This window comes from Staurois parvus, unplaced genomic scaffold (assembly GCF_062004578.1).
Source record: "Staurois parvus isolate SC_StPar_1 unplaced genomic scaffold, SC_StPar_1.0 ptg000673l, whole genome shotgun sequence".
NCBI lineage: Eukaryota > Metazoa > Chordata > Amphibia > Anura > Ranidae > Staurois > Staurois parvus.
The window spans coordinates 1,306,835-1,318,785 of record NW_028318469.1 but is presented as its reverse complement, the minus strand read 5'-3'; the positions used below and the strand labels follow the sequence as shown (position 1 = coordinate 1,318,785).

The 11,951-nt window shown below is 38.3% G+C and overlaps 1 protein-coding gene across 1 annotated transcript in view; it reads right to left on the bottom strand.

The window, feature by feature from the left end:
* Nucleotides 1–612: 612 nt before the first annotated feature.
* The window catches only part of PES1 (pescadillo ribosomal biogenesis factor 1), a 52,441-nt gene continuing 41,102 nt past the window's right edge, over nucleotides 613–11,951 (bottom strand). The window contains exons 10-15 of the mRNA XM_089652210.1: nucleotides 11,533–11,663; nucleotides 10,833–10,958; nucleotides 5,941–6,125; nucleotides 5,332–5,468; nucleotides 5,066–5,233; nucleotides 613–2,251 (exon numbers count right to left, since the gene is read on the bottom strand). Of these exons, the coding sequence (XP_089508336.1) occupies nucleotides 2,168–2,251; nucleotides 5,066–5,233; nucleotides 5,332–5,468; nucleotides 5,941–6,125; nucleotides 10,833–10,958; nucleotides 11,533–11,663 (831 nt within the window). The 3' untranslated portion in view covers nucleotides 613–2,167. The remainder of the gene's footprint in view (nucleotides 2,252–5,065; nucleotides 5,234–5,331; nucleotides 5,469–5,940; nucleotides 6,126–10,832; nucleotides 10,959–11,532; nucleotides 11,664–11,951) is intronic.

Sequence of the window (11,951 nt, the reverse complement as noted above, 5' to 3'; positions counted from 1 at the left end):
TACCTCTGTGCTTGTCAACAAGGGTTTCTCCACCAAGTACTAAGTCATGTTTTGCTTGGGGATCAAATACTTATTTTACTCAATGAATTACAACTCAATTTATAACATTTGTATCGTGTTTTTTTCTGGATTTTTGATTGATATTGTGTCTATCATTTAAAATACACCTATGATAAACATTATAGACCCTTAATTTCTTTGTAAGTGGGCAAACTTACAAAATCTGCAGGGGATCAAATAATTATTTTCCCCACTGTATAAATACTAGTGCTTTCCAGGCTCATATTGGATATATGAACAGACTTTTATCTGTTCATCTGATTACCTCTGATCTGTCACTTGTATGTCTGAAAAAATAGAAAAGGACGTATTTTCTGTCTCCTGACCTGGAAAGACTCTGAGGTAATTGGATAGAAAAGGGTCACATGCCCATTTACATTTGCTTGTCCAGACTGACATAGAGCTTTCAATCAGATCCACCTGAAAAACTGACAGGTAGGCCTCATTGAACTGCCCATGTCAGGCCAACTAGCTCATTTCTAAGTTTTTTTACAGCCTTGCTACATCAATTAGGTATTTTTCTAGCAACAACATACACACACACACAATATATAGATTATAAACGATGTTGCTGTTTATTAAAATTAGACATTTATTACAGAGGTGGCAAAACAGTTATTTCCTAAGCAGTAAAACAAAATATTTTTTTCAATTAAAGATTTTGAAGAGGTTTGAATGCTGCCAAAATCCTGCCTAGCAGAGACTTTAATCTACCCTTTGGACAGGATTCTATAAAACTGCTTCTACATGGCCCATCTCATGACTAACAGTTTGTATTTTTGATAGAGCTATAAATAGAAATTTATATCTGTTTCTTTTGTACTTAATGTAATTCAACGTGCTGTAAGTGGGAGTGCACAGGCACATATAATTTTGCAGTAGTGGACCACAGTGGTAGCCTGGGTCCAACCTGGAACACAGACTTGCAAAACAACTTTTCTTTATATCATATGCATACAATGTTACTGAAAGACATGTACCTAAAAAATGCATTAGTGAAGGTTTACAAATACCTTTAATGTAACCAACAGAAAACTTGCTTTACATTTTCATATTTTTACATACTACAGTATAAGGTGCAGATCTTAAAGTGGAGCTCCACCCAAAAGGGGAAGTTCAGCTTTAAGCCTTTGTCCCCCGCTCTCTGTTAAGGATCAGCACTGTTGTGGAGCGGGTACCTGAATTTGACAGGTACCCACTCCCACTGCGATCGTCTAAGGCTATTGGAAGACGAAGTTGTCCTCTCCCCTCCCTTCTCCCACAGTCTTGTGGGACACGTGACAGGTACCAGAAGACTACAGGACCATTCACAAAATGCACTACTCACGCATGCGCAGTGGGCCATGGAGGTGCTTAAAAATTTTCCCTGATCTGAGAGTAAATGGCTAGATCAGGCAAATGTTATAAAATCTTCATAGGTCCGAAGACAAAAGAAATCACACAGGAACATACAATTTTGCAGTGACTACAGAGCTATCTGGCGTTCAACTGATTAATGTCAGCTACCATGCTTTCCGACTCCTATATAACAAAGTGGAAACCCTAGGTTAAAAAATTTGTATACTGTCGATTGGTCCAGCTAAGTTGCATCTAATGCTGGATATGCTATGTCTAAAAGGATGCTGGGATGCTAAAAATCTTTGTTGGATTCTTGCAAAATACTAAAGTCAACTCTGATCTTCCGTCTATGTGTTCCTGGCACCGCCATTCCTTAAACCTCTCATTCTGCAAATTGAATACACACATTAGAAGTAACGTAGTTGGACCAGGAGGGGGGCTTTTGATGTTTTGCCTCAGGGGGCTAGAATTGAGATGACCAATTTCTGCAATATAACAAAGAGTGCTGTGTCCAAGAACATTTATTTACAAAACACAGTCTGTATAACAGATTTTAGAAGAATATCATCTTTAAGCAAGTCATTAGGTCTACCAACCACTAAACGATATAAGTTACAATGCATGTGGGTCTTTCAATGCTTTATACAGAATATGCAGATCCTCAAGATCTTCTCCTTGTCATATTATTAGTTAGTAGTTATGACTACATTGTAAAAGGGTTTAAAAAAATCCCTTTAAAAAGGATGGTGAGTGTTTATTCTGGTGTACGTTAATGCTTTTTTGACTTCTTGGTTTTGCGTTCAGCTTTGGAAGCTTCATCATGGGCTTTTCTCTTCATTGCCAGCTTATTAGCCTGTACAAAGAAACAACAAAAAACACAGCCAGTCAAAAATGTCTAATCCTTTAGAACAGTATACAGAAAATTATCAGGAATATACTGTACCCAATGCTTTCGAAATCAGTATTACAACTTCTGTGGCAATTATTTTAAAGTACTTAAAGCCAAAACGTTTTTTTTCCCATTTTTGACAGAGTAGGAGTAGGTTAATACCACGGTCTTGTTTGCTATCTGCATTTCAGGAAGATCTCCCTTTCCTCCCTGTCCTGTAGACTCAACAGGAAGTGACAGGATCTCTTTTCAATGCAAGATTCCCCTCTTAGGCTAGGTTCACCCAGATGGCACTCTGCCTCTGTGAAAATATGTGTGGTGTTACTGCTGCCTTCTGAATGCTTTTTTTTTTTTTTTTTTTTTGGCCAAACAGGGATTTTGCAATGAACTAGAGTGCTGCAACTATAGCTTGCAGCTGCAGTGCGGTCCCATCGACTCAATGGGCAAGTATGATAAGCAGCAAGTTAAGTTTCTCGCTGCTGCGAATAACAAAGCATCCCAGCCATGTGTACGATCCTCTCCGGCTGACATTGGATTGGGAGTCAGGTGGGCAGTAAAAACACAGCTGAATTTCCTGTTTTTACTGCCTGGATGAACAAGGCCTTTGACACTTGTCTTGGGAGCAAAAGTTCCATTGAAAGATTTCCCTTCTACTTCTGCCCTAGTGGCAACCTAAAATGTTGGATTTACTCTCACTTTCATTTTCTTGTTCCCCAGTGTCATGAATAATGAGAGTACAGCACTAAAAACCTGACAGTGGTTCTAACCCCTTAGTATTCTATCCAGATAAAAAAAAGCCTATAGTTATACTATAAACTATGACATGCAAGCTCTAATTGTATAAAGTTTTATCCCTGCATTATTACATTTCTCACATGATTAAAGTAGCTCTTAATACATATTGGTGTAAGAGACTTTTCTATTGTCCATTGCAGGAAAAAAAACACACAAAGACAGATATAGTAAAACAGTTTATGCATACTAAGTGATATGCAAGCGTAAGTATTTATCTAATAAGAAGGATCAAATAATGCCTTTATCTGCTTTTCTCGTAGGAAATCCTGATGCATGTGCATCAGGTTGGTTGTGTTCACAAACATCTGACAAAGATCAGCCCCTGCTGCTCACTTTGTAACCTGCTAAAAAGTTACAATTGAGTCAGTGATCAATGGATAAAATGAGACAGGGAACAATTCATCTGCCTGCAACAGATGAATGTGAACTCCAGTCTTATGACTTTGCCCAAGCTGAGATCTAAGATTGCTGTTCAATGAGAAATCTTTGGAAAATCATACTACTGGGGTGAGAAGTCAGAAATCTATTTTCATGCATACTTCTAAACACACTGAAAGGTTTACTTTAGGGAATAAAAATAATAATTTATAATTCAGATATTTGAATTTTCACACCATGCATTTTTAGGAGTGTCAGGCTGCATTCACACCTGAGTGCGAAGGTCGAAGCTCCAAAATGCTCAGGGGGAAAAAAAAAAAATAATATTACTCTATGGAGATGGTTCACATATCCACTCCAAGCCGCCTGAAGCAGAACGCCTGAAGCGCAAAAAAGTTTTGGAGCAACTTTTGTAGCTCAAATTGGGCAGATTTGCATTTTTTTGGCAAGTTTCTATTCCCAAAACCTAGCAACAAATGATGCAATAGATGATATTGGGCACAATTTACTAAGCAGTATCTTACCGCATCCAAGTATGTGGCCAGATACCGCATAGCATTTAAAATAAAAAAAAGTTTGAATTCACTAAAAAAACGCTACTAAAATACTGCATGAGTTATTTTATCAAGTCATGCGGTATTTTAGTAGTGAAAAGCATGCATTAATGTTTCAGCTGTCAGCGGGGTTCCCCACTGACAGCTGAATGTAAAAGAAAGAATTTACATGTTGATGGGGACAAGGGCCTCTTCCCCACAACCCTGGGCTGTGGTTGTGGGGGCTCATTGGAATCTGGAAGCCCACCTTTAGCAAGGGGCCCCCAGATCCCGCCCCCCCATGTGAATGAGTATGGTGCCACTACCCACTGACAAAAAAAAAAAAAAAAACTGTAGTGTGAAAAAAAAGACAGGAGACAGTCTTTTGACAAGTCCTTTATTAACAGAAGGAAAACTAAAACAATGTCCCCCGAAGTAGATCCAATGCCAATCATGATGCCAGTATGGGTATTTTTTTTTTTTTTTTTTTAATTTTTTGTAATTGCCGGCTTTTTTTTTTACATTCAGCTGTCAGTGGGGAACCCCACTCACAGCTGATTACTCAGATTGTTAGGGACTTGGTGGCCCATTTTTCTCTATTGGCTAATAAAACCACCAAAGCTCAAAAACGGCTAAAACCACTGTATAAAAATGTGCAACATTTGCAGTAAAATATGCGCGAAAATCGTGCCAAAAATGCTACGTTCAGATGTGAATGGAGCCTCAAAAGGAAGCATTACCTTCTCAGTGTTGAACCATAGTTTCCAAATAAAATGTGTTTTTTTTTTTTTTTCAATTGTGCAGAAAAGGGAAAAGCTATTTGATTGCTGTGGGTTAATGAATTTAGATAATTCATCCCCTAGACACGTTCATCAAGAAGGCAAACGATGGCTTTGTAAAAGGTCACATGCAGCAGTTGCAGCAACAGATATTGGCTCACATTATATTAACATAGGATTCCAGGTCTAGAATTTTGCAAAGGTTACTAAAATTTTACAATCTTAAAACAGCCTTTTGCGTTTATAATCACATTTTTGATTTTTAGAATTCTGATAGAGAAATCCAATCTTACCTCTCTAACTTTACGCTTCTTGCCAAACATGATTTTGTTGTACAGATACTTCTCTTTCTTTTTCATCATCATGATAGCCAGACGCTTTTCCTCATTCTTTTCTTGTTCAGCTGCTCGAGTTTTGTCCTCTAGCTTTACAGTGCCTGCTGTTACCTTTACATTTACCTTCTGTGGGGGACACGACAAAGTATGCAATCAATGGAAATGGAAATAAACGGAGAAAGACGTCTGGTCAAAAGAGAGGGGTTGAGCAAGTTGTACATTACCTTCCCCTTAAACTGTTTATCTTCTCTTTCTCTCAACTTCTTATCACTCTCTATATCCTCCTCTTCATTCTCCTCTTCGTCCTCCTCTTCCTCATCATCATCTTCCTCCTCCTCATCTTCTTCCTCCTCCTCCTCATCTGTTAGGTAAAAAGTTCTTAGCAGAATACAGACATCCATCTCAATCCAAGCAAGACATGAATATCTTTTGAATAGGAGTGGCAAAACAATGTATTCCATATAACATACAATTGAGTGAACTGTATAAAAAGGTCTTTAAAATTGCAGTTAGGAGGGTTGTGCAAGTATTAATGATGTAATAGGGTACATCATTCAGTAATGGTGTCGGACTATTTCTATTCCGTACATATCTATTTCTGCAATAGAAATTTCCATTTTCACAGCACTATAAGTGAAAATATAACCATTTATGGGCTAAGTATATAATTTGACAAGATGCAGCTCAGCTCTTAGAAGCCCACTGCTGAAGGCAGTAAGCCCCTTTTTATAGCTTTTAGCTCTTGTACTTGTATGAAACAATAGACTAAACTGTTAATCATGCATTTACTCTAATATTCTTTTTTCTTTCATCATTATTTGTTAAATAGTTACCAAGTGTCTCTCCTCTCTGCAGTGCCAGAAGACGCTGCTTCTCTGGTGGAATGTAATCCCCTTCCTTCTCCTCCACAAATGGTGAAAGGTGGGGAGGTAGCAACACCCCTGGAAAGTAGTCTTCCACTGGCAAACGTAGACAGGCATTTACAGAATCAAACACCCACTGTGGCTGAACATAATACCTGCAGAGGAAAGTGGACTATATTCAATAGTGTATAAGTAGAATACTAACGTCTCTGTCATGCTGGAATATACAACAGATATAAAAAGGTCATTTTTGTACGAAGTTTACAAAAGAATGCAACAGATTTATGGGGTATAGGCCGTCCGTGTAGGACAGCACAATATTTCTCCACCCCCCACCTTCAAGTTAGAAAGAAGTCAATGAAAAGAATCATGACATCATGCCATTTCAAAAGAAGAAAAAAAATTAAAGTTACTCTCTCATGGGGAAACAAAGTAAACCTATGGTAACATACAGATACAGTCCCAATAAGGAAGTGGGAAAAAAATTTAAAATCACCCGATAATTACAAAAGAATCTGTAAGATAAACAGACTACTTGTTCTTTAGGCTTTGAAATTTATTTTGCAATCTATCTAAAAACTGGAAGATGCAACCCACGCTAGTAATTAAGATGCAACTACAATGGTCTTGGAGATCTTGTAAAGCTCTTTTATGCTCCTGCTTAACAAAAGAGACATGTCACAGGTAAAAAATTTAAATTTAACCCCAATCATAAAAAGTCAATGTAATTTCAAAAGTTATTTTCAATGTTTTAACCATGTGACCTCAGGAAGATTTACCCCCTTCATGGCCAGGCCATATTTTGCAATACAGCACTGTGTTACTTTTACTGACAATTGTGCGGTCTTGCAACGCTATACATGAGTTACACTTTTTCCACACAAATAGAACTTTTTTTCAGTTGTGTTTGATCACCTCAGGGTTTTTTATTTTTTGCACTAAATAAAAAAAACAATCGACATTAAAAAAAAAAAAAAAAAAATTGCCTTCTGCTAAAAAACATATCCACTATAAAATTTAAAAAATCTAATTTTTTAATAAAATTAAAAAGGTCAAAATGTATTCTACTGCGTATTTTTGTAAAAAATTTTTTTCCAATAAGCGTATATTGATCGGTTTGCGCAAACGTTATAACGTCTACAAATGATGGTGTGTATACACACACACACACACACACACATACATATATATATATCAAGGTCCATAAATATTGGGACATCGACACAATTCTAACATTTTTGGCTCTATACACCACCACAATCGATTTGAAATGAAACAAACAAGATGTGCTTTAACTGCAGATTGGCAGCTTTACTTTGAGGGTATTTACATCCAAATCAGGTGAACGGTGTAGGAATTACAACAGTTTGCATATGTGCCTCCCACTTGTTAAGGGACCAAAAGTAATGGGACAATTGGCTTCTCAGCTGTTCCATGGCCAGGCGTGTGTTATTCCCTCATTATCCCAATTACAATGAGCAGATAAAAGGTCCAGAGTTCATTTCAAGTGTGCTATTTGCATTTGGAATCTGTTGCTGTCAACTCTCAAGATGAGATCCAAAGAGCTGTCACTATCAGTGAAGCAAGCCTTCATTAGGCTGAAAAAACAAAACAAACCCATCAGAGAGATAGCAAAAACATTAGGCGTAGCCAAAACAACTGTTTGGAACATTCTTAAAAAGAAGGAACGCACCGGTGAGCTCAGCAACACCAAAAGACCCAGAAGACCACGGAAAACAACTGTGGTGGATGACCGAAGAATTATTTCCCTGGTGAAGAAAACACCCTTCACAACAGTTGGCCAGATCAAGAACACTCTCCAGGAGGTAGGTGTATGTGTGTCAAAGTCAACAATCAAGAGAAGACTTCACCAGAGTGAATACAGAGGGTTCACAACAAGATGTAAACCATTGGTGAGCCTCAAAAACAGGAAGGCCAGATTAGAGTTTGTCAAACGACATCTAAAAAAGCCTTCACAGTTCTGGAACAACATCCTATGGACAGATAGACAGCAATATTTGTCCACTCTTCCTTGCAAACACTACAAATCTGTCAGATTGCGAGGGCATCTCCTGTGCACAGCCCTCTTCAGATCACCCCACAGATTTTCAATCATATTCAGGTCTGGGCTCTGTCTGGGCAATTCCAAAACTTTTCTTCTGGTGAAGCCATTCCTTTGTTGATTTGGATGTATGCTTTGGGTCGTTGTCATGCTGAAAGATGGAGTTCCTCTTCATGTTCAGCTTTCTAGGAGAATCCTGAAGGTTTTGAGCCAATATTGACTGGTAGTTGGAACTGCTCATAATTCCCTCTACCTTGATTAAGGCCCCAGTTCCAGCTGAAGAAAAGCAGCCACAAATCATGATGCTGCCACCACCATGCTTCACTGTGGGTATGGTGGTCTTTTGGTGATGTGCAGTGTTTTTGCGCCAAACATATCTTTTAGAATTATGCCTAAAAAGTTCAACCTTGGTTTCATCAGACCAGAACACATTTTCCCATATGCTTTTGTGAGACTTCAGATGTGTTTTTGCAAAATTTGGCAGGGCTTGGATGTTTTACTTCGTAAGAAAAGGCTTCCGTCTTGCCACTCTACCCCATAGTCCAGACATATGAAGAATACGGGAAATTGTTGTCACATGTACCACACAGCCAGTACTTGACAGATATTCCTGCAGCTCCTTTAATGTTACTGTAGACCTCTTGGCAGCCTCCCAGACCAGGTTTCTTCTCGTCTTTTTCATCAATTTTGGGACGACGTCCAGTTCTTGGTAATGTCACTGTTGCGCTATATTTTCTCCAATTGATTATAACTGTCTTCACTGTGCTCCCTGGTATTTCTAATGCCTTGGAAATTCTTTTGTACCCCTCTCCTTACTGATACCTTTTAACAAGGAAATCCCTCTGATGCTCTGCGGATCATGGCTTTTGCTGTAGGATGCAACTAAGTAAATGTCAGGAAAGACCTACTAGAACAGCTGAACTATATTTGGGGTTAATCAGAGGCACTTTTAAATGATGGCAGGTGTGTACTGACTCCTATTTAACATGATTTTGAATGTGATTGCTTAATTCTGAACATAGCTACATCCCCAGTTATAAGAGGGTGCGCACACTTATGCAACCACATTATTTTAGTTTTTTTATGCTTACTTTCCCCCCTAAAAGATTCCAGTTTGTTTTTTAATTGAGTTGTACAGTTTATAGGTCACATTAAAAAGGTGGAAAAAGTTCTGAAATACAGACACGATTTTTTTTTTTTTAATGGTGGCAATCAGCAACTTATAGCGGGACTGCGATATTGCAGCGGATAGTCTGACACTGACAATTTGTGGGAACCAGTGACACTAATACAGTGATCAGTGCTAAAAATATGAACTGACACTGACACTGGCATGGAAGGAGTTGAACATCTAGGGCGAACATAGGGTTAATTGTGTGCCTAGCCAGTGTTTATATGTCTACTATGTGCGGTTTTTACCAGGCAATCTGCTAGATTTTATTCCCTGAATAAAATCTACAATATCACTGCTGACAGAACACAGCTCTGCCTTGTTTACAAAGGCAGAGCTGTATTCTATCAGTCTCCTTGGCGATCAATGGGTGGCAGCGCTCATCCATTGGCCAGCACCTGTTGATCACCTTTTGCTGTGTCCAAATCACAGCAGAAACGGCGCTCCAGCAATGCCCCCTGTGACGGTAGTGCAAAGTCACGTTTATATACATGATTTTGCACAAAACGTCCGCCCTGTACCAGTAAATATGGTATAGGGCAGACTTAAAGTGGTTCAAGTATGGAAAAAAAAAAAAGTAATAATAATATATATATATATACACATATATATATATTTATATATATATACACACACACATATATATATATATATATATATATATATATATATACACATATATATGGTTATCCTGCCAGGAAGATCCTTGGTTAGGCATTTCTTGTTATAGGGTTATAAAGCTTGGTCCCCGTCTCCTAATTATGCTTCTGTGTTGTCACTCTGTTAAAGGGGTTTCCACAATGCAGGCTACAATTGGCAGTCCCAACACACATCACACAGGCATGATCGGTCCACTGTTGTGGTGAACATGAATGTAGACAAAGTGGTTGCAAAGAGGCAATTATATAAGATATACATAACTTAGCAAATTAAACGCCACCCAGTTAAGTTTTGCATCTACTTTAACATTGGAAAAAAATTAAAAATAAAATGAACATGAAACATAGATGTGATACTGGTATTAATCTATTAGCTCGGACTGCACTACAACCAGAAAGTTTAGATTAAACAATTTGTTGACTAAAGGACAGTCTCCCATTTTTGTAACCCTCATCTGTATGGAAGGGTGGGTATGGGTGGGTGCGTGTGCGTGTGTTGGAGAGCCCATACAATGGGCTCTAAATATGGGTGTGACACGTTGCTGAGTTTGGAGTTCGCTTTTAAATTGAACCTGTGTGGGAAACGTTTTGAGCATAGTCAGACTATCTAATAATTCAGACTATCTAATAATTCAAATCATTTCAGCATAGTCAGACTATCTAATAATTCAGCAACAAGCTATAAAACAGAAGTAATGTGATCTGCCAGGTAAGCAAAGCCCACATGGAAGGAGCAGCTTCCTTAGTATCCAATCACCTACCGGCAATGTTTATACCCCAACAAGCCTGGAGCAGTGAACAGGAGCAAAATACTTAGAGAAATTGCATTTACAGCAGAACAGTTTGAAAAAATCCTAGTGAGCTGTGTATACTTACACATTATGACAAAACCTCTGGGGGCCATAAATCCCGTTTTAACTTTTTAAAACAAACAAGATGGAGGCTATATCTGAAAATTCAATCTGGTTACCTGTTAATGATCTGAGTCTGCACATTTGGGCGGTCGACAATATGATGTGTGATGGTAGGCTCAGAGCTGTCATATGTTGCCCCAATGTAGAGTGTGCTATCCCATGACACTTCGCCCCCAAAACTCCTGTTGAGACACAATGCATACAAAACAAAAACGTCACAACAGTCTGCTCAGAAATATAAAGACAACAATGATGTTCATTAAGGTAGATCTAAAGGCAAAACTTTTTTTTTTGGCAGTTGTGTCCCATAAGGGAAATTTCCCTTCACTTCCCATCCCATAGCCAAAAAAGGAAGTGAGAAGAAATCCTGGGTTATCACCAGGGTCAACAGAACCAGTGTCCTTACTGAAAGATTTCCCCTACATTACTGCTCTGGGATCAACCCAAAACTTGGGATATTATTTTGTTGTCACTTTTGATGGTAATAGTACACAGGACAAATGGAGAGGGTGAATCTCTAACAGGGGTACAAACAGCAATAAAAACCTGATGGTTGTTCTAAAAGAAAAAAAAAATTGCCTTGAGTTAAACTTTAACATAACTTGCAGTTTCCCATTTAACAGCAAGAATAGCCTAATAATGTTCCTCATCTTCTATGCAGAAAAATAACGTTCTTCCTCTAGATATTTTGATTCTAAAGTTTTATCCTATGCATTCATTACAAAATTCTAAAATCAGGACTCCTTTCTGACTCACCGAATGACAAACGCCAGTGCTTCTCTAGGTACCTCCCGGTTTAAGAAGAATTTAAGACCCACGAATAAAGACTTGTGCTTCTCTTCTTCTTGCTGAAGCTTTTTCTGCTCCTCCTGAAGGCTGCCATTCTCCTGCACCAGAGTTCATAATGAGAAATCCTAACATGCTGTATAACCGTTCAATACATCACATAAGACAGTTCAAGAAAATTTGTATTTTAAGAAATATGGGAGCTGCCATTGCGGAGTTATTTCTGAAAATGCAAGATGCCTGGAACATGGAACAAGCATGCAGCAGCCAAGTCAGAACTCCTAATCTGCTTAGTTTGTTGGGGTCAACAAATCAAAATAACGAAGACACTACATATCTGCAAGGGAAAGTGTCTCTAGAGAATAAAAATTAAAAAAAGGCAGCCTGGA